A 23,063-nucleotide genomic window follows, 5' to 3' on the forward strand; every position below is an offset into this window, starting at 1 on the left:
AATGCCATCCTGGTCAGCTTGACAGAATAGCAGAATAACAGCTCCAGGCCAGAAGCAGAAATCAAGCTCAATCAATACTGAGCAGCTCTAACAGGGTGTGTCATGGCAAAGGATACAGGACATCCAACCATATTCTGGATGGAGAGCAGGGATCAGTCTGGCCCCTGCTGTGCAAGTCAATGTTCTCAGCAATCATTCTGTTTTTGTGGCTTAAGTATGAAGAGGGTCTTGAAGTCCTTATCAAGTAATTTGGAATAAAGCCCAAGATACATGCCATAGGTATTTAAAATACAGTCATATTCTGGCATGCATTGTTCAGGTCAGCCTCTGGCTACAAACTTAGGCCTTTGGTATGTTTTTCCAATCTAGGCAATTCACTGCCTAAAAAATTTCTAAGTGCATCAGTGCAGCCCTAAGCCCTGTTCGCTTGAAAAAGCAGACAGTGCCCCCTTCCATCTTTCCCATGCTGACAAGTGATCCTCACAGCCCTTCCCTGTTCACATGTACCACAGGACTACGCTCAGTGGAATTCAATTTGGTGCTGTTTTTTTATCAATAACCATTTCTGAATTTATGGAAAGGGAATAAACTTATTGTATTGTGACCCTGTGAGATTTATACCACCCCAGCGAGTTAAAAATTAGGTAATTCAAGAGGGAAATTGATAAATACCGTGGAATCCCTAAGGACAAAAGCTGGGCTTGTAGGAAGGGAGATTTTGTAGGAACAAAAGGGAAGTTCACCAGAACATTCTCCCTTGAGATAAAGACTGCTGTTTTTAGGTGCTTTATTAAACCACCTCACCCCATCCCCCCAAAAATGAGCCTTTCCTCTCTGAAAGGATTTGCAGGCTCTCCCTTCTCCCTGCCTCTCTGTCCACGTTTCATTGCCTTTGCTCCGGCTGTTTTCCCTCTCTTGCTAAGAGCATCAGACTCCATTTGAAATATTTTGTGTAGTTGTGGCCATCCCACGTTAGGAAGGATATACTAAGCCACAGAAAGTGGCACCCACAGTGGCAGTTCACATAGGGTGAAGAAACTTAATTAATAATGAAAGGTAGGTAACAATCATATATAAATGTACCTTAACATATCAATCATATTCCTCTGAGATGAAGGGGTAATCTTATTGACAGGTTTAAAATAATAAAAAGTATTAACAAGGACAGATAGAGAACATTCTTGCTATGAGACAGATTTAGGAGAAGGCGGCAGAATCTTAGAATTCAAACAAAGTAAATAAAAGACCATTTTATATATATCGGGTTGTGACAATGTAGAATGTACTATGCCAGCAGATAATAGATGCAAAATCATTTGAGGTATTTAAAGAGGAGAAACTAAATGCCTGGGAAGTAAGAGTATTAAGGGATTATGGAGGAAAAAAAGAGTAAAAGTCAGGTTTATGTTAAATTCAATTTACTATAAAATCCTGTTTATGAGGTTAAAGCTCCATATGGGCATTTATGCAAACTTTATGGTGCCATTTCAGGACTTTACTGCCTATCTTAAGTGTAATTTTACATTGTAGTAATACTACAATCCCAATTTTAACTTAACCCAGTCCAAATTTCAGCTCCATTAAAGACAAAGCAGTGAAAAATTCACGTGGGCAGAAAATGAGTGTCTGACTTAAACCCACACCATTCTTGATAGGTGGCTTAGATTGTAGTTGGAATTTTTCATTAGGGTAATTCATAGAACTCAAGGTGGGAGCCCTGTTTGAAGGAGCTAGGGGTTGGAGAGTCTGAGTTACTGTTTTGTAGACCTATCACTGACCTTTGCTCTCTGCAATGAGTGAATCTATCCTACAAAGGAACAAGAAGCACACAATATCAAGTTGCATTCTTAAATTTAATAACATAACTAATACCTTGTAGGATAAAAAACAAAATAGGGGATGTACATTGACTCAATTTCTTCATTTACCTTGACTTTCTCACCTTCTTTCCTTAAAGTTTGCTGGATCTCATTCTACTGGCATTAGCAATCTGTACAGCTATAACTCAACAATCTTCATGGGGAGAATTTTCACGTTGGCGTGTGGGGGTGGGCCCTGCAAGCTGACGCATCAAATGATGTGCAGTGACGTCAGGCGTGCATCCCAAAGTCACCGCACGTCATTCAGATCTTACGCTCTGCAGGTGTGCAACGGAGGATGCTGCACACCCACCAAACTGTCAAAGGCCTGTTAAGGCCATTTAAAAACCAATTAACATCATTATCAACGCTGCTTGTCCAACATTAAGGTTGGCGGGCAGGCAAAAAGCCCAGTCGGCCTTTGCGTTTTTCATGAAACCTCATCTAAGGGCGGGATGAGGCCTCATGAAGGGTTTATTAAATTGATAAATAAATTTTGCTCAATTCATAAACATGTTCCAGCTTGTGACACCGTCACATGAGGGGACATTGTCTGAATAATTTTAATCTTTCTTTTTTTCAAACTTTCAATCTGAATTTAATCTCTCTGAGGCAGTTCCATGCCTCAGTGAGATTGCTGCACTCTTTCGCCCGCATGCACGAAAGAGTGCAGGCCCTGCCTCTCCCTCCGCCCCCCGCCCGCGCAGGTAGCGCTGGGTGCTTCCGGGCACGCATCATGCTGGAAGGGCCTTAATTGGCCCACCCACGTCTGCCCACTCCCTACCAGCCCGCCCGACAAGCAGAGGATTCTGCCCCATGTGTTAACTGAGACAGTGGAAAAGCTTTTCATGTCCCAACCAGTCTGTTTGCACTGGGGCGGTAGTGAGATCAAGCTAGTGTGACTTGTTGAAGAGCCAGGAATCTGAGGTTAGGTTTTAAAAGGGTTGGGATCCAGGCCAGAGGCAAGCTAGTGCACAATTTTGCACCAGTGCCTACATGCCATTTTCCTACCATGATCCCAACCTTGACCCTGAGCCACTATGAAAGAGGCTGGCATAGGGTGGCATCAGCTGCCTGTTAGCAAACAAGGGTAACCAATTTAGGCTAATCATATTTAATTAAGTGGCCTATTTAGGCACTATTCCAGTCAGTGATGTGGGAACCCCATGTTGGACTGGACCATGCCCTGGCCAATATGTGGTGGTGGTGGAGGGTGGGGGGGGTGGGAGGGGGGGTGGCGGGCACACAGAATGGGGGTCACGTCAGAGTGGGAGTGTGAAAGGCATGAAGGATCATGTATGGGACCCACTAACCGGACCCATAATAGACGCTGGTCCACAGCTAGCCCCTCCAGGATGATGGTCAGGCAGCGTATTAAAAAAGAAAGTTAACTGTCCTGCCCTTGTGCCTCACTGCCTGCAACCTCATAATGCAGCTGCCACCTCAGTCTGTATAGCTGTCAATCACTGATTGATCCTCTAGTGTTGGGAGGGCCCTCCAATGTTGAGAGTCTGCCCTCTATCCCAGATTGGATGGTGAGCCCATTCTCTGGCTTTCATTGGCTGACTCATTGTAAATTGCAGCAGGTGTGTGTAAAGCCCCCATGTCTGGTTCCCAATCCCTAATTAAAAACTTAGCTCTGTTTTCTACCTCTTTCAATTATTGGGTTGATTTTGATCTGGATGACTGGAGTTCCTGGCAGAAGCAGGTAAGAACTATCGATTAATAAGGATCAAATTATATAGTTTGAGAAGCCATCTCTTCACCACTCCATCTTGCTCCTCCCATCTTGCTCTTTTCATCCCGGAGTACTAGGGATTAGCAATTTTGAATGGCCATTAAAGCTGTCATCATCAAGGAAAGCCAGATGTAGGTATGCCTTCCCCCACTTCCCCTCATCACTTATTTAATTTAATGATAAAAGCCTTCAGAATTTAGGGTCAGATTTTTGCGGATTCGGGATGACTCAGGAAGCCGGTAAAAATGACAGGTGGGACCCAATGCGGAAGCCAACACCCAATTTCTGGCCAATCCTATTTTTGCCAGTGGGGGAAGGGGGCCAGTTGTGAAACACACAGGCAGGAAACCTGAACTCAGCAGAGCCATTTGAAATTAATGCTGAGTTCAAACAGAACACATCTTCAGTGTTCCAAGTGCCTTCAGCCGCAATTTAGGAGTCACGAATTATTAAGGAGGCACAGGTCTTGTGACTTGCATGAAGTCTGCTTAAGTGCCACGATTTGAAGCTATTTAAATCCCCAGCCCTTTAAAAAATATTAGAAAAAAACAGGCTGCAGCTTGTCAGTTACAGTGGAAAAGCAAGTGCCCGTTGCTAGGGCACATTGACAGATTTCTGGTGTAATTTAGGAAACGCCACAGCTGCCTGACCATCATCCTGGAGAGGCTAGCTATGGACCAGCGCCTATTATGGGTCCGGTCAGTGGGTCCCTTACATGATCCTTCATGCCTCTCACACTCCTACCCTGATGTCATCTATTCTTGCAGTTTCAACAGACCTCATTGTTGTCATTTCCCAAGGGCTGTTATTACAGCTAAATTCATTATGAATGATTGGTGTTAGGAAATAGAGCTAGTTTAAGTAAGTTATATTGGTATATGTTGGTGTTTGGAATGCGTTTTAGCTTTAATGTTTAAGTTTGATTTGTATTTCTGTATCTGTGTGTTAAGAAAAGGTCAAGTTGAGTTTTAGGTTCACTTTAAAAGGTGCCTGCATTCCTAATGAGAGTTTATGACCGTAAAAGAAGTTAAGCAAACACAAGAGTAGAAAAACTGGGCTGTTGCCTAGCAACAGGGTCCAGAGAGGAGGTCCCTCCCACAGACACACACACAAGAGTTTTGAAGACAACTGCCAGGTAGAAGCAACCTAGGAGGGGCAGATAGCCAGTCCCAAACTAAAGAAGAAAGTCCCCAAGAATCCAGGGGAACAGAACAGAAAAAAGGCCCAAGAAGACCTTCTAGTCAAAGGAAAGATAGGAATTTGGAAAAGGCCCTGGTAAGTGAAGTTAAGAGTGAGGGGCAGAAAGAAAGGCTCCAAGCTTCAAGTTGCAGGAAGCAGAGTTAAAGTGAGATAAAGACTTGTGAGAAGTCAGATGATCCAAAGAGGCAACTGAAGTTCTGTAACTCTTTGCTATGGGCATGCAAAGCAGTGATGTACTGTTGACAGCTGAGTTGGTGAGAGAGAGTGCATGGAAGAAAGCTTGAATGCATGTGGTGATCCAAGGGAGAGGAACATAGGAAGGGGGTTTAGAAACCCTGGAGGTGGATCCTTGTGGAAGGTGTCTGAGAGAAAGTGCCTGTTTGGGAGAAGATTCCAACCAAGTTCTTGGAGAAAGGAGATTGGAAACTCTTGTGTGAAAGATAGAGTTCAGTGAGACTGGTTCGCACATAGTGTAACAAGCATCTGGGGTCAGTTGAGGAGAGATCCATAGCATCTGGTTGAGGTGGCATCTGTCAATCATTGGTTTCAGAGTGTGGTGTATCTGAACACTGGTTGCCAATTGGTTTACATTGACAGTTGACATTAAAGTATAAGATAGCTTTTGTAACTTGTTATCCTTAAAAAATCTGTATATACCTGTAAAGGTATAGTTGCGGGTGAAGGACTATTGTAATATGGTTCATTTTTTTCTTGTTAATAAATGTTTTATCCTTTTATTAAAAGTTCATTAGCTGACTGCGGTGACTATGTTCAGTAGCCCCTCTCCATGGGAAGAATTTTCCCGTTGGCTAGCAGGGCTGGGGCCCGCTTGCCGATGCATAAAATGACGCACGGTGACATCGGGCGGGTGTCCCGACGTCACCGCATGTCATTTAGATTGTCAGTTTGGCGGGTCCGCACCAGAGTTGACTGCATGCCTGCTGAACTGTCAAAGGCCTATTAAGGCCATTAACAAAGTAATTAAAGCTGCTAAGAACGCTGCCCATCCAACCTTAAGGTTGGCGGCAGGAGAAGAGCCAAGGCGGCCTTCGCATTTTTCATGAGACCTCATCCCGCCTGTGGGTTCATTAATTACATAAAATTTTTTGAAAAAGTTAATGGACATGTCCCAGCTCACGTGACAGTTTCACATGAGGGGACATGCTCTTAAAATTTATTTTTACCTTAGTTACATTTTTCAAAGCTTAAACTAATCTCCTTGAGGATTTCTGCGCTCTTTCGCACGCATGCCCTGGCTCAGGGAATCCCCTCCACCCGCACAGGGAGTGCTTCTGGGTGTGCGTCACGCTGGGCGGGCCAACACGTAAAATGACGGCGCGCACCCAATCGGGGGCGCTGATCGGGATCGGGCTCGCTCCTGCCCACCCCCACACAACCCCCCCGACAGGAGGAAACTTCTGCCCCATGCATCTAAACAAACAAATAAAAGTTAAGATTTATCAAGTTGGGTTCCACCCTGGGATCAGGCTTGCCCAGTGGTAACCTCAGCAGGGGACCATAACATTGGCTAAGTTTCAAAAGCTTCAAAACCAGGAAGCAGAGCTCATATTTTGACTGGCATTTTAAGAGGGTGTTAAAGGATTAGCTGTTTTTATGTAGTTAGTGAATAGAACTTTGTTTGCTTTTATAATAGGTTTACCGGTTGAGTGGATTTAAAATCTTTGATTGGGTTTAATGAATTATATCTTTTTCCAGTATCAAGTATGTATGAGTCTGAGCTCTCTTAGGGTGTTAGACATTTATTTTTTTTCCATCTCCACATGGCTCCTGAAGTCTGCCCATAGTGGATACTGGGTGAGTGGCTATGGAGGTCGCATGAGCCGGGTAGTATTAGGGGCATGGAGGTGACATGGAGGGTATGAGGGGGAATGGAGATGGCATGGGAGGACCAAACTGATACAAAATAGAAAAACCTTCCTAGAGTCTGCACAATTTAGAAAGGAACAGTTTCTTTTCATTGTGGACAGCACAATTTTTTTTTGCTCTTGTGACAATAATTCACACCTACCTTTAAAAAACACAAGCTTCCCATCAGAAACAAAAACAGAATTACCTGGAAAAACTCAGCAGGTCTGGCAGCATCGGCGAAGAAAAAGGTTGACGTTTCTAGTCCTCATGACCCTTCAACAGAACTGAGTAAAATTAGGAGAAGGGTGAAATATAAGCTGGTTTAAGGTGGGGGGGCGGGGTGGAGAGAAGTGGTGGGGGGTGCGGTTTGTAGGGACAAGCAAGCAGTGATAGAAGGAGATAACAAAATATGTCACTGACAAAAGAACAAAGAGGTGTTGAAGGTGGTGATATTATCTAAATGAATGTGCTAATTAAGAATGGATGGCAGGACACACAAGGTACAGGTCTAGTGGGGGTGGGGTGGAATAAGACTAACAGGGCATAAAAGGTATACATTTAAAAACAATGGAAATAGGTAGGAAAAGAAAAATCTTTATAAATAATTGGAAAAAACAAAAGAGAGGGGGAAGAAACGGAAAGGGGGTGGGGATGGAGGAGGGAGCTTCCCATCAGGCCGTTCATAGACTGCATCAATGTTTGAAGGCAAACCCCTCCAGAAATTAGCAATTTTCATGGGTAACCATCCAAAATATTATTGTTCTAAACACACCAAAACCAATGGAAGTGGAATGGAGTCTATGAGGGAGCATGTGGGGTAGATGGGAGTGAGGGGTGAGGGCCAAAGGGCCTAACAAATGGGCCAAAATCACAGAGAACTGCATAGGTGGACTTTTTAACCAGCCTCATTTGGCACTCACCCTCCTCTGTGGCAGCCTCCAAACTGCCTCCAGAGGTGGGGGGCCCGACTCAATCACACTGCCTCTTCCCTGGAGCAGAAAATTGAATCGGGAGATTTACCAACTCGAGCTTCATGCCTCAGTGGCAAAAATCCAGCCCTTAAAGTCTTTGCTGCTATATGCTTTGCAAAAATTTTGCCTGCTCCTCAAAGTGGTGATTCTTTTGGCTTCTGGTGCTTCCACACATCCTCCCCCCACCCTTAAAGGGATCACTGTAGGTCCTTCACAATTGTCTGCAGTGGAGATTTCCTGCTGCCAGATTGAAACACTTTTCACGCTTTCAGGTTCCTGAATTCATGGAAATAAGACTTGGCTACAAAAATGACAGAACATCAGCATCTTCTCTGAATAGCCTTGTGAAGTCTTTTATCTCCACCTTTTTAAAATTAATTCATGAGATGTGGGCTTCGCTGACTAGGCCAGCATTTATTGCCCATCCCTAGTTGCCCTTGAGAAGGTGGTGGCGAGCTGCCTCCTTGAACTTCTGCAGTCCATGCAACTCAGAGAACAGATCTTAATTTAATGTCTTATGTGAAAGACAGGTGTGTTGCATGATATCATCTTACTTCATGCATTAAGCCAGTGAAACAAATGATAAAAAAAACTCATCGCTTTTCCTGATTGTATCGTGCAGCACTCAAGAAAGCGATGCAGTCCATCAGTTTTACGTCAGGTTCAGTTGTGAATAGAAATAAGTTTTGGAAGCAGCAACAAAGGAAAACACAAAGAATCAATAGTTTGATAAATTCCAACTTCTAGCAATCAATCACCTGGCTGCAGTCTATTTGATTTATAAATACATTTTGTCATACACCTGTAAATGATCATCTTTTACGATGACAGGCCAAACCTAATACAAATTCAGATCAGGACATTTGCTAAATGAATTATGTTTACCATATTAAAGTTTAACTTTCGTCACTACATAAACTGTTAAAATGGGATTTACATAAAATTAAATGCTAAACTGATACAAAATAGGAAAATCTTCCTAGAGTCTGCACAATTTAGAAAAAAACAGTTTCTCTTCATTGTGGACAACAGAATTATTTTTTGCTCTGGTGACAAAAATTCACACTTACCTTTAAAAAACACAAACTTCCCATCAGGCCTTTCATAGACTGCATCAATATTTGAAGGCAAACCCCTCCAGAAATAAGCAATTTGCATGGGGTAACCATCCAAAACTTTATTGTTCCGAACACGCCAAAACCAATGGTCCTGCAATTAGACAGTTCACTGGTTAAATTTGTTTTTCTTTGGCATTTTTGTACACTGTTTACATCTGTGTACATTTACACATGGAAAATAAAACTGGATGGGATGTTTATTGAGTGGTCTAAACAATCCCATCAGCTTGCTGCTGGGACAGGTTAGGTTAACATTACCCGAAGAACAGGAAATGCTTGAAACACAGTTTTCTATTAAAGAACTTGCAAGTTATTTAACATATTAGCTTCTTTCTGGGCACAGAATATCTTTCAGATGAAAACTGAAAGTGCTGGTCTGGCTTGCAACTGTGGAGAGACAGAAATGGAAGGTAATGTTTCAGGTCGATGAACTTTCAGCAGAACTCAGAATATCTCTTTTTTCTCCTCCTTTCTCCCTTCCACCAATCCTATTAAAATACTTGACTGTCCTTCAGTTTTCATTTCAGGTTAGGGGGTTAGGCTTGAAAAGTTAACCTGCCTTTACTCTTTGGAGGTACTGTCTTTTTGGATGTTCCTACCATTTCTGTTCTTTTTCACTGTGACAGAATATTGTTTTGTTAAGAATCCTTATAAAAAATATGCCAACAATTGTGTCAATTGTGTAAACATAAGTTGAAGCTCTGTCGACAAATCACAACTACTGAACTGTAATTTTGTGCCTTAAAATCTCTTGGCATTGAAAAGCCCCACAAGTAAGGCTCATGCTGATTAGAAAACACTGAGAAGGGATTTATGTTCAAATTGCTGCATTTCAATACTTCAATTTTGACTTTGGGTGATAAGGTAAAAACATGTATTGTGGATTCAGTCCCACATTATATATTTCTTCTGAGTTTTATTTCAATTAACGTTCCAATTTTACACTGTCAATCCAAAGTCAAAATTTTCCCCTTTAGTTTTATGAATTGATGACAGAATTTTGAATATTTCTTAACTGAGATATTTCTATAATTTTCATGCAGAAGCTATATTCACAAAAGAATACCAACTGCTTCCTACTATCAAATTTGGTCATTAAAGGTTAATATGGAGTTTGACAACTAATTTACTCATTTGCTCTACAAAGATCACATGGCCTTGCAGCATTATTTTATTACTATAAGTGATGATTTTATCATGCTCCTCACAGTCCTTCATGAGTTAGAATTTGTATTGCTACAAATCTCTCAAAAAAGCTTTTGCAGATTTGTTAAGGAGTTCTAATAAGCTCAAGTTCTTTCTATTCAATAATATATATTAACTCTCTTATTTTTATCCACCATAAGACTATCAATACCACGGAGCATCCCTCAACGAGGAGGGCAGGAAGGGCTGGGAAATCAGCATCTCAGTAGCCACTATCAAAGTTATTTAATGATGCACATAAACCCAGTTTCTTCATTGTGGAATTGAGCAAGCTCAACAAACACAATGGGAGGAATATTTGCTGACATAATGCTGCTTCAATTGATGTTATGTATATGATGGATGGAATTAAATGCAACCCATGGGAGCAGGCTAGGAGGTGGAGGAGGGGCATGGAATTGGGAGGGTGGGCTGGGGGAGAGGTGCCTGGAGTGTCCAATGCCTTCTTGACTCCGTCTGATTAAGTCAGGGGCTGGGAAGGTTGAGGACAGCATTCCTGCCCATAGGTCTCAACCCTTAAGCAGTCCGGCTGAAGAGAAGAATTCCAAGTGCAGCTCACAACCAATCTGGAAAATCTTCACACATTCAACTCAATTCCAGAACAGTGAGATCAAGTAATGGCATCTGTACTAGATTCCAGTGCCCAGACCGTTGGGTATGAGCATTGTCAACACCAGGTCTAGTTCGGCGAAAACGGTGCTGAGATATGTGAACTCCTCGAACAAAAATGAGTACCCTTCATTGCCCGGCAGAACAACCCAAGGTCACAGCTCATGAAGGCAGCATTCTAGCAGTTCAAGGCTAACATCCAAAGTCAAATCCGGAAGATAAAGGACGTGAGGTGGGAAGAGAAAGTCCGAGAGATCCAACATCATGACATGCAAAGCTATTTTGAAGCCACTAGGCCCATCTATAGACCAAAATCAAATGGAGAAAATCCCCTTCATTCATAGGATGGTATTTCTCTTCTTAAGGAAAGCAATGCCATCCATCAATGCTGGAAAGAACATTTTGAACAACCGAGAATCCACTGTGCCAGCTGACATTCTCCAGGCTACCCCCAGTATTCTGTGGTAGAATCCATGGATAAATCACCAATGAACAACTGCAACATTCAGTGAAAGAGATTAAAATCAACAAAGCCTGTGGCCCTGATTGTATTCCAGCTGAGGTCTTTAAAGCTGGGGGGCTTTGCTCGCATCAAGTTATCATGGACTTATCCTACAGATTTGGGAGGAAAAAGAACCCCCCAGCACCCCCCCCCCTCCCACCCCCCGCCCCCGAATTCAGGAATCATAGATCAACTGCTTCTGATGTCAGTGATAAGTACTGCCTAGTTGAAAAGCTCTTTAAGCTCATTTGCCTCCATGCCAGAACTAAACTGACCACGTGATATAGGGGGTAACATATTAGCATGTAAAAAGTTTGCTAACAGGAAGCAGACAGTAGGGATAAATGGGTCCTTTTCAGATTGACAGACTGTAATTGGTGGAGTGCCACAGAAATCAGTGCTGGGTCCTCAACTATTTACAACCTATACCAATGACTTGGATGAAGGGATGGAATGTATGGTAGCTAAATTTGCCGACGACACCAAGCTAGGTAGGAAAATATATATCAAGTGGAGATGGAGGCCTGATTTTCCAACCCCTCATGCTGGAGGGATCTTCCGGTCCTGCCAATGTGAATGGAGATTTCAATGGATTACCAGCCCCATCGTGGGGGAACCTGCCCAGGTGGAGCCAGGGGGGGTGGTGGTGGCTGGGGTGCTGGAAAATCCTGCCCAGTCTGCAAGGGGATATAGAAAGGTTAAGTGGGTGGGCAAAAATTTGGCAGATGAAGTGTAACGTTGGTAAATGTGAACTTGTTCACTTTGGCAGGAAGAATAGAAAAGCGGTATACTATTTAAACGGAGAAAGATTGCAAAACTCAGTGGTACAAAGGGATCTAGATGTCCTGGTACATGAATCACAACAAGTTAGTGTGCAGGTAACACTACAGCAAGTGATTAGAAAGGCCAATGGAATGTTAGCATATGTTGCAAGGGAATTCGAATTTAAAGGTAGGGAAGTTTTACTGCAGTTGTATAGTGCCTTGGTGAGACCATATCTGGAGTAAGGGTTGTCTTATGAAGAAAAGTTGAACACGCCTTTACTCACTAGACTTTAGAAGAATGAAAGGTGATCTTATTAAAATATATCAGATCCTGAGGGGAGTTGTTAAGGTGGATACCCAGAGGATGTTTCCTCTTGTGGAGGAAACCAAAACTAGGGGACATAGTTTGAAAATAAGAGGTCTTCCTTTTAAGACAAAGATAAGGAGATTTTTTTTTCCAAAGGGTCACTGGTATGTGGAATTCTCTCCCTTAGAAAGTGGAAGCTGGGTCATTGAATTTGTTCAAGGCAAAGTTAGACACATTTTGGTTGGGGTGCAGACAGGAAAGTGGAGCTGAGACCACAACCAGATTAACCATGATCTTATTGAATGGTGGACCAGGCTTGAAGGGCCAAATGGCTTACTCCTGATTCTATGTTCCTATGTTTCTAACATAGACATACATGTTCTACAGTTTGTGAATGACTTTTGCCACTCTGCACCAGGTTTGCATGTCACTATTCAATTCTACATACAAGAAACTCAGCCTCTCCTTGAATGTTGCCAAACCAAAACTCAAACTTCATCGACATTTGGTCAGCCAAATATTTCACCTCTCTTATATGTTGAAAGAGAGACTCTGGGAAATGTTGAGCACTTCCCATACATTGGCAGCCACCTCTTTCAAAAGGCCATCACTGATGCGGAGAACCAACATCGGTTAAGCTGCGCTAGCTCAGCCTTCTGCAAACTGCAGCAGTGAGTGTTTGACAACAGAGACCTCATGACAACAAAAGTCCTAGTGTGCAGAACAATTGTTGTCACCACATTCCTGTACTCCATTCTGAACAACTGGTAGCAAGCTCCAACCTATCATTAATATCAATGTTGCTGTGTTTCAATGAGAGCTTCAGAGAGTCTTTGAAGTGTTTTCTTTGTTCTTCTCTGGAACACTGGCCATTTGAGAGTTGGGAAAACAGGGCCTGTCAGGGGAAAAGGTCTTCGGCCATCTGGACACAGTGACCAGCCCATCAAAATTGACTTTGCAGGAGTTTTGCCTGAATGCTTGTGGAGCCGGCTTCAAGAAGGACACTAGCATTTGTTCAATGATCCTCTTATTGAATCTGAAGGATGCATTTACAATATCTGCAACAATCTTCAGCCAGAAATGCCGAATGGATGATCCAAATCGGCCTTTTCTGGAGGTCCCCAGCATCACAGATGTCAGCCTTTGCCAATTCAATTCACTCCACATGATATCAAGAAACGACTGACGGCACTGGATACTGCAAAGGCTATGGGCCCTGACAATATTCCGACAATAGTACTGAGGACTTGTGTACCAGAACTTGCCACACTCCTAGCCAAGCTGTTCCAGTACAAATACACCACTGGCATCTACCTGACTAAGTAGAAAATTGCCCAGGTATGTCCTGTACACAAAAAGCTGGACAATTCCGACCCAGCCAATTACCGCCCCATCAGTCTATTCTTGATCATCAGTAAAGTGATGGAAGAGGTCATCAAAAGTGCTATCAGGTGGCATTTGCTTAGCAATAACCTGCTCACTGATGCCCAGTTTGGGTTCTGCCAGGTCCACTCAGCTCCTGACCTCATTGCAGCCTTGGTTCAAACATGGACAAAAGAGCCGAACTCCCGAGGTGAGGTGAGAGTGACTGCCACCAAGGCAGCATTTGACAGAGTGTGGCATCAAGGAACCCTAACAAAACTGGAGTCAATGGAAATCAGGGGTAAAACTCTTCGCTGGTTGGAGTCATACCTAGCACAAAAGAAGATGGTTGTTGGAGGTCAATCTTCTCAGTTCCAGGGCATCACGACAGAAGTATCTCCAGCTGCTTCATTAATGACTTTCCTTCCATCATAAGGTCAGAAGTGGGGATCTTTGCTTATGATTGCACAATTTTCAACACCATTTGCGACTCCTCAAATACTGAAGTAGTCAATGTCCAAATGCAGTAAGACCTGGACAATATCCAGGCTTAGGCTGACAACTGTGAAGTAACATTCACGCCACACAAGTGTCAGGCAATGATCAACTCCATCAAGAGAGAATCCAACCATCGCTCCTTGATGTTCAATGGCATTACCATCACTGAATCCCCCGCTATCAACATCCTGGGGGTTACCATTGACCAGAAACTGAACTGGACTAGCCATATAAACACTGTGGATACAAGAGCAGGTCAGAGTCTATGAACTGTGTGATGAGTTACTCGCCTCCTGACTCCCCAAAGCTTGTCCACCATCTACAAGTGACAAGTCAGGAGTGTGATTGGATACTCCCCATTTGCCTGGATGAGTGCAGCTCCTGCAAAACTCAAGAAGCTTGACACCACCTAGGACAAAGTAGCCCGCTTGATTGGCACAACATCCACAAACATTCACTTCTTCTACCACCAATGCACAGTAGCAGCAGTGTGTACCATCTACAAGATGCACTGCAGGAATTCACCAAGGCTCCCTAGACAGCACCTCCCACGACCACTACCATCAATAAGAACAAAGGCAGCAGACACATGGGAGCACAACCACCTGGAAGATCACCCCCCCCCAAGTCACTCACCATACTGCCTTGGAAATATTTCGCCGTTCCTTCACCGTCACTGAGTCAAAATCCTGGAACTCCCTTCCTAACTGCACTATGGGTGTACCTACACCACATGGACTGCAGCGGTTCAAGAAGGCAGCTCACCACCACATTCTCAAGGGATGAGCAATAAATGCTGGCCCAGCCAGCGAAGCCCACATCCAGGGAATGAATAAAAAAAAATGCAGCAGAAGCATTGCTGATGGAATTTCTCTAGCACTCCTTTGTGTTGTTGATATACAGTCCAGGTCTCACTGCAGTACATCCTCGAACTGAGGATAGTTGACAATGTCTTAGCGTGATGAGAGTTTACTCACTTTCAAATTTATTAGTGTGAGAATAACTGGCTTTTATGATTTTGCTCTTTTGTCAACAGTAAAGTGTTCAATTGTGTCAGCCTTTATTCAAGAAAATTTTTCCAAGACCCCGAGGATATGCAGTTGGTGAACCGTTTCACTTTATTTATTGCTTTCGACAACTTCGCTGGCTAACTGATGAAACACAAAAATTTCAAATAACTGTAAAAGACAGTTTTCCTCAATGTTATAGAAGACCTTATGCAGTATAGCAAAATGGCAGTGGCTTTTTAACTGATTACAATGGACTTCTCCCTCATCACTTGATGACATGAAGAAAACTTAATATGGCAATGTCAGTTCTCTTCTCAGTGCAAGGGTTCTGAAAATCTGATACGCAGAAAATCTTGTACTGCCTAATTCTGTAAATAATTCATAATCTTACAAAGTTTGCCACCTTTGTGTTATGAAACCAGATACTGATGCCAGGTGCCTTTGTAATCTCTAAGCAACTAAAAGAATGTCTTTCATAATATTTCCTACACAGAATGCAAGTTGGAGTGGAATTAAAATAAATATTCAGATTATAAATTGCATCTGTTCATTCATTCTGTTAGTAAACATCAAAATGTTTTGTTATTACATAAATGACTCTACTATAATCCAAAAGGTGTAAACATAGTAGCGAGGGCACAGTTTATACACTGTTCTAACACTTGATGCAATTTGACTGTACTGACAGTACTGTTACACTGATGTACAAAAATATCCGGTAGCTAGTCATGCATTTTATTTACAATTCCTTAAAGGACTTGCTGTTTAATGCCAGGTTCTCAAAAAACTTTGCATATGCTGAACAGCAGACGAACAGACAGAAACTGGTTGGCAATCCCTGTTCGATTCTTTCGGCTGAATGAATTCAAGCTAAATTAGAAAAAGAACAAAAGTAAAATACAAAATAAAAGGTTTGATATGAAAGCAAAATAAAATTAAGACACTAGGTGGAATCTTAACCTAACAGACTGCACATAGCAGGAGGTACTGGTAGGGGGTTGGGAACCTGTTTGTAAATGAAAAAGACTTTGTCATGGCTCTTTAGCTCAGCTATAGTATTAGCAACTTGCTTTCGGGTTTCCTGACCAAACACAGAGGGCAGGTGCAATGGCACTCTGCCATCCGTCAAATGAAGTGTTTCTAGTTAAAGGAACCCTTTAGACCTCAGAATGGGTGAACAGTACATTGTTTACTGAAGCTTCAGGAACCATAGAAGTAGAAAGGAGACAAAAACAGAAAATGTTGTTAAAACTCAGCAGGTATAACAGCAGCTGTGGAGAGAAAAAAAAAACAGCGTTAACGTTTCGAATCCTTATGACTCTTCTTCGGAGGTAATAATTTTCATAATATTTTTCTGGTTTATTGTGAAGTAGATTCATGGGGATAAGTATAGTTGGGTATGTCTGTGTGTGATTTAATTACATTTGGAGTGAAGTAGACTGCAAGTTTAAATCATCAAAAGAAGCTAGGTTCTTGACCCCAGGGCCTGATAATCTACATTCCAGAGTACTAAAGGAAGTTGCCATGGAAATATTGGATGCATTGGATACAGAACACTTGGAAAGCATTAGATTAGACAAAGTCAGCATGGGTTTATGAAAGGGAAATCATGTTTAACTAATCTACTGGGGTTTTTTGAGGATGTAACTAGTAGAATAGATAAGGGGGAACCAGTGGATGTGGTGTATTTGGATTTCAAGAAGGCTTTTGATAAGGTCCCAAATAAGAAGCTGGTGGACAAAATTAAAGCACATGGGATTGGGGGTAATATACTGGCATGGAGAGTTAGTTGACAGACAGGAAACTGAGAGTGGGAATAAATGGGTCTTTTTCCATGCAGCAGGCAGAGACTAGTGGTGTACTGCAGGGATCTGTGCTTGGGCCCCAGCTATTCACGATATGAGGGAACCATATATGGATGAGGGAACCAAATGCAATATTTCCAAGTTTGCTGATGACCCAAAACTGGGTGGAGTTGTGAGTTGTGAGGAGGATGTAAGGAGGCTTCAGGGTGATTTAGACAAGTTGTATGTGCAGGCAAACACATTGCAGATGCAGTATAACGTGGATAAATGTGAAATTATACATTTTGGTGTGAAAACAGAAAGGCAGAGTATTTAAATAGTGATATATAGGGAAATGCGGATGTACAAAGGGATCTGGGTGTCCTTATACACCAGTCAATGAAAATAAACAGGCAGGTGCAGCAAGCAATTAGGAAGGCAAATGGTATGTTGGCTTTCATTGCAAGGGGAATTGGGTTCAGAAGTAAGGATGTCTTACTGCAGTTATAAAGGGCCTTGGTTAGACTGCACCTGGAGTATTGCGTGCCGTTTTGGTCTCCCTACCTAAGAAAGGATATATTTTCCATAGAGGGAGTGTAGTGAAGGTTCACTAGGCTGATACCGGGGATGGCAGGACTGTCGTATGAGGAGAGGTTGGTTCGACTGGGCCTGTATTCACTAGTGTTTAGAAGAATGAGAGGGGATCTGATTGAACATATAAACTTCTAACAAGGCTAGACAGACTGGATGCAGGGAGGATGTTTCCCCTGGTAGGGAAATCTTGAACCAGGGGCCACAGACTCAGGATACGGGGCAGGCCATTTAGAACTGAGATGAGGAAACATTTCTTCACTTAGAAGGTGGTCAACCTATGGAATTCTCTGCCACAGAAGGCTGTGGAGGCTGGGTAACTGAGTATATTCAAGAACTGAATTGATAATATTTTGGATATTAGGGGCATCAAGGCGCATGGAGAGAAAGCGGGAATATGGCGTTGAGACAGAGGATCAACCATGATCATATTGAATGGCGGAGCAGGTTCGAAGGGCTGAATGGCCTACTCTTGCTCCTAGTTTCTATGTTTATATGACATGCTAATGAGTAAGCATGGATGCTGGCTTAGCATGTAAGGTGTGAAGGGAATTTGCATTTTTAGATAAATAAAGGGATATTTGGATTTCAAAGGGATTTTTGCCTGTTTACAACCAGCCAGATAAGCAAGGCTATGAAATGTGTTTAATTTCCCAAAGGTTACTAGCAATATTGGTGCACTGAAAACTTTTATATTGTGAGGAAGATACAGTTTCAAAGACATATGAAGCAATAGAATTTACATATTAAAAAGAGAGAAACATATATAAAGGAGAATGAAAAGGAGTGTGTGAAATAGCCTTAATGAAGCCTCCAGCATTTGTGCACAAGTCTGCTGTCTTATGAAGCTGGAGCTGGGGAAAAGCCATTTAGAATTCCACTGTCCAGGGTATTGTGTTAACTTGCTGAGTCTGCTTTAAATCTAAAATTTATTTCAGGCTGTTACCTTAAACGGAGTATAACTGGGAGTCAGGTTAATTGGGGATTTTAGAGTTATTATGGTAGTAATTGTAGTCTTATGTATGAGCTTGGCATCTTTTATTCTGTTAATAAATATTTTAATTTTAATTTTTATAAATCTCTGAAGTTCTTGGTAGACTTGTTACTTCTGAATTTAGTGCACACATCTGATAATAAATACAAGTTGCAAAACCATTGTGATAGCGCAACCAAGTTTCCCTCGTGGATTTAGTCTGCCGGGCACACATCATTTGCCATGTCATAGCACCTGGAGGTCCGAGTGTGAGATCTGAGGGTTTAAAGATGTGTGATCTGTTTTCAAAGCGTGGAACAAAGAGACCAACCTCTCAAACCAAGCAGGCACAGAAGGAAGTGGCAGAGGAAGCGAGAAGTAGGAGTGTGGTCCCTCCAACGTAGAGACAGTGGCCCCAAAGGTTCAAAGGCCTCATGAAGGCAGGAACGAAAGAGCGCACTTTGACAGATGGGGAATCCCACCCCACCCCCCGCACAGGAAGTGCATAGCCTTTCCTGTCGGGCAGGCCGCTGGGCAGGCCTTAATTGGCCCGCCCACTCAAAATGGCAGCGGGCCCCGTTTCAGTGGCGGGGTCGGCTGTCCGCCCGCCGCCTAGCCAGTGGGGCCTGCACGCCCACCAAGGAAAAAATTCTGCCCTATCTGATTGTAGTGTTGGTCTGAGAGGGACCTGCATAGCTGGCTACCTGAGCGCATAGCACAGGGATGATTGCATGTAGTGCAGACAGCCTGCTCCTCTTAAAGGCAGCCTATTCCTTTTAAAGGGGAGCTACATTCAGTGAAAGGAACTTGCTGCTGACTGCCAGTACTGGCACTGGTTACATGTCGGAACATCAGAAATGAAGAATCAGGTAAGAGAGGGCTCCAAGGTCATAGATATCGTGCTAGAGGTCTTGGTGGCAAAGGGTGACAAGGAGAGAAACACAATGTTTCTATGAATGGGGGGCACAGGAGGCCATCATCAAGGACCACTCTCTAAAGGCAATGGTAACAGGTGGCCATGGAGGTCAATAAAATGAATTTGGCACTGAGGATTTGGCAGCAGCGCCACAAGAAGTTTAATGTCCTCATGCAGATCAACAAAGTCACAAGGCACTTCTTACCTACCACACCACCAACCCCTCACACTGCTCACCAGATCCCCATCACTCAACCATCAATAATCTCTGGCAGTCAGGACTCAGGTCTACCATCCAGATACTCCAACCCACCCTCGCTCATCTCATTCATTGCAATGGTGTCAGCCTCATGCCCAGATCCTGCAGCTTACACATACTTCGAAATTTTCAGCTGTGGTAGGCATATCCCCCGAATACAGGGCAACACAATTACTGTGTTCTGCTCTCTCTCCTGCAGGGCAAGGCTGCCCATAAGGAGCAGGAGCAGAGGAAAACTGGTAAGAGATAGGTTCGCCTGCATCTCCTGAGCCCAACAATGGAGATGGCTCCCTCCATCATGACATCCGACATTGCTGAAAATATTAAGGATGATGGCATGTTCCTGCCTTGTGCACCACATCATTTTAGGGAGGCTCACAGTTAGGTCTCTACCCACCAAATCAGTCATATGTGGGTGGCTTTTCAATGGCTGCAGGGCTAGGGCTTGCTTGGGGAAGGGGGAGAAGTGGCCTCAGGCAAGGGAAGAGGCTGCAGGATGAGAGCTGTACTGGGGAAGGAGGGCATCCTAGGGTGGTGTGGGGGTACATGTTGATCTGTGCAAGTGGTCTCAAGACGGTGAGGGCTGAGGATGCAGTCTCCAGAAGAGATGAGGCCAGATGGACATGTGAGGGTGTGTGTGAGAATGGGTGGTGATGTCCCTTGAGCTGGTAGTGAGTGAGATGCCAGTGAATATGTGATGGATTTGAGTGTGTGAGTTTAGAGTGCTGAGATGGTTGCCATACCCTGGCTGCATGGATGAGACCATTCCTCTTCTGTGCAACGTTGATGCTGATCACCATTGCCATTGCCTACCAAGCTGGAATGGTAATGTAGCTGCCCGTCCTGCCAAAGCAGGGGGTGGAGGACATCACAGCGGGCCTCCATGGCATCCAAAATGCACTCAAGGGCTGCAGTCTGCTTGCATTTGGGGGCCACGTCTTCTTTGCTGCAGTCCTGGACTGGAAGCACTGAGCGAGGCTGTATTTTAAATGTGGCGCCTGGCATGATGAAGCGGTGAGGTGATGGCGTGGCGAGTGAATGAGAGCCTGCCCGCCATGGAAACGATGTCTTACCTGGGGATGCATAAGTAATACAGCGGGTTTGGGGCGATACGGTGTGAAAACCCGCCATCCTAGCTGGCAGGTCAAACATTGTTTCACCCTCCGGCTACCGCACTTAGTGCCAATTTGGGACAATTCCGCCCGACGTATTTCCATGCCCGATACATAGCCTCCTAGTACTGTTAACATTAATGTTTTGGCTCTCTGATGTTTCATCAGAATTATGAATTCTGTTACTCTTTCCACAGAAGCTGCCACACCTACTGAGTGTTTCCAGCATTTTTTGTTTTCATACCTGAGCTCTCACTCTCAGTTTGAGTTTTGCCAAGATTACTCGGCTCCAGATCTCATTACAGCCTTGGTCCAAACATGGACAAAGGAGCTGAATTGCAGAGATGAGGTGTGAGTGACTACCCCTGATATCAAGGCAGCATTTGACCAAGTGTGGCAACAAGGAACTCTTGTCAAACTGAGGCAATGGGAATCAATGGGAAAACTTTCCGCTATCCGCAGTCATGCTTAGCCCTAAGGAAGATGGTGTGTTTTTTTGAGGCCAATCATTTTAGTCCCAGGACATCACTGCAGGAGTTCCTCAGGGTAGCGTCCTTGGCCCAACCATCTTCAGCTGCTTCATCAATGACCTTCCCTCCATCTTAAGGTCTAAATAGGAATTGCACTGACAATTGCATACTGTTCAGTTCAATTTGCAAGTCCTCAGATAACGAAGCAATCTGTTCCCACAGCAGCAATAATTGGACAACATCCAGGCTTGAGCTGATAACTGACAAGTAAAATTCATGGGAAACATGTAATCTCAGAACAACAAATTTTGTTGAACTCAGCACAGTTAACTGTGTGGACTTATGTGTCATCAGTGAATCCTGGCTTAGTAGTGAATCAGCTGATTATTTTTCAGTGGATGGGTTTCTTCACTTCTCAAAATGCTGCTCAGCTTGATAGGGTGGTGAAAGGATGTGCTGACATAAGCTAAACAGGAACTCATTCCAACCTCACTCAATAACACTACAGTTCCAGCAGACCTTGAAGTAGTGTGGGTCCATCCGCGCCACTGCCCCCCCACCCCCACCACCCACCCCCCACCCCCACCTCATTTGCCCAGTGATGACTCAGGAAACTATGTTGCTGTTGTGTACTCACCCACCATTTGCAGTAAGGCATCTGAAGTAATCGAGCACCTCATTCGGATGGTCAACGACACTTGATCTGGCCACCAAAAATAAGGATTTGGCATATAGGGCATTTCAATCAAATGAATGTCAAACCTGATTTGTAGAAATATTGCTCTTCAACAGTTACTAGATAAGCCTACAAGAAACAATGCCATTTTGGATAAGATTTTAACCAACTTGTGTCCACCCTATAAAGAAATTGAGATCTTTTGGTAATAGAGATCATAAGTGTCTTATGGTCTCCCCAGTTGCCATCTAGACAATGTTTCAACATATTAATAAGGTGCATCGTGAGACTGATCAGAGACTCTGATTCCCAAGCTTTCGGCTGCTGCAGATCTTCTTACTCTTGGCCCGAAGTACTCTATTCCTCTACCGTTTCTACTAAATATGACACATTTTACAATCTCCATGCTGTCAACATTGAACAGCGCTTCTAGGTGTGTTCGAATTCATCAAAATGATAAAGCTTAGATCACCCCTAGGGTGAAGCCTCTTATCCGCACATGTCACAAACTTTTCTACAGCGGGGACTCCTAGTAGCAGAAGGAGTATCGTAACAAGGTCTGACATGCCACTGCAAATGTAAAAGCACACTTTTCTTGTGGCTATAATGCAGTTGAAAAAGAATAATCCATCATCATGGTATCAACATACTAAACTTCGAAATTTTCAGCTGTGGTAGGCATATCCCCTGAGTACAGGGCAACACAATTACTGTGTTCTGCTCTCTCTCCTGCAGGGCAAGGCTGCCCATAAGCAGCAGGAGCAGAGGAAAACTGGTAAGAGATAAGTTCGCCTGCATCTCCTGAGCCCTACAATGGAGATGGCTCCCTCCATCATGACATCTGACATCATCTTCTCAGTCCTTTCAGATCAATGCAGTTCCTAATGGGGAGTAGTCCTAGCCACTCTCCATCACCAATGTAATTAATGAATACTTCGCAAATGTTGTTGGCGATAGAAACATAGGAACATAGAAAATAGGAGCAAGAGTAGATCATTTAGCCCTTTGGGCCTGCTCTGTTATTCAATATGATCATGGCTGATCCTCTATCTCAACACCATACTCCTGCTCTCTCCCCATACCCCTTGACACCTTTAGAGTCCAGAAATCTGTCTATTTCCTTCTTAAATATATTCAATGACTTGGCCTCCACAGCCTTCTGCATTAGAGAATTCCATAGGTTTATCCCGAAAAGGGAAAAACAGTAAAAACTGGGAAATAAGAATACTGGTCGAAACTGGTCTTGTATACTTTAAAATGGAAAACCAG

At 43.4% G+C, this 23,063-nt stretch overlaps 1 protein-coding gene across 4 annotated transcripts in view; it reads right to left on the bottom strand.

The window, feature by feature from the left end:
* The window catches only part of LOC121279178 (matrix metalloproteinase-16-like), a 295,815-nt gene that overhangs the window by 36,777 nt on the left and 235,975 nt on the right, over nucleotides 1-23,063 (bottom strand). For all 4 annotated transcript variants that reach the window (XM_041190177.1, XM_041190175.1, XM_041190176.1 and 1 more), the window contains exon 7: nucleotides 8,708-8,846. In XM_041190177.1, the coding sequence (XP_041046111.1) occupies nucleotides 8,708-8,846 (139 nt within the window). The remainder of the gene's footprint in view (nucleotides 1-8,707; nucleotides 8,847-23,063) is intronic.

Source organism: Carcharodon carcharias, chromosome 6 (assembly GCF_017639515.1).
Source record: "Carcharodon carcharias isolate sCarCar2 chromosome 6, sCarCar2.pri, whole genome shotgun sequence".
Classification (NCBI taxonomy): Eukaryota; Metazoa; Chordata; class Chondrichthyes; order Lamniformes; family Lamnidae; genus Carcharodon; species Carcharodon carcharias.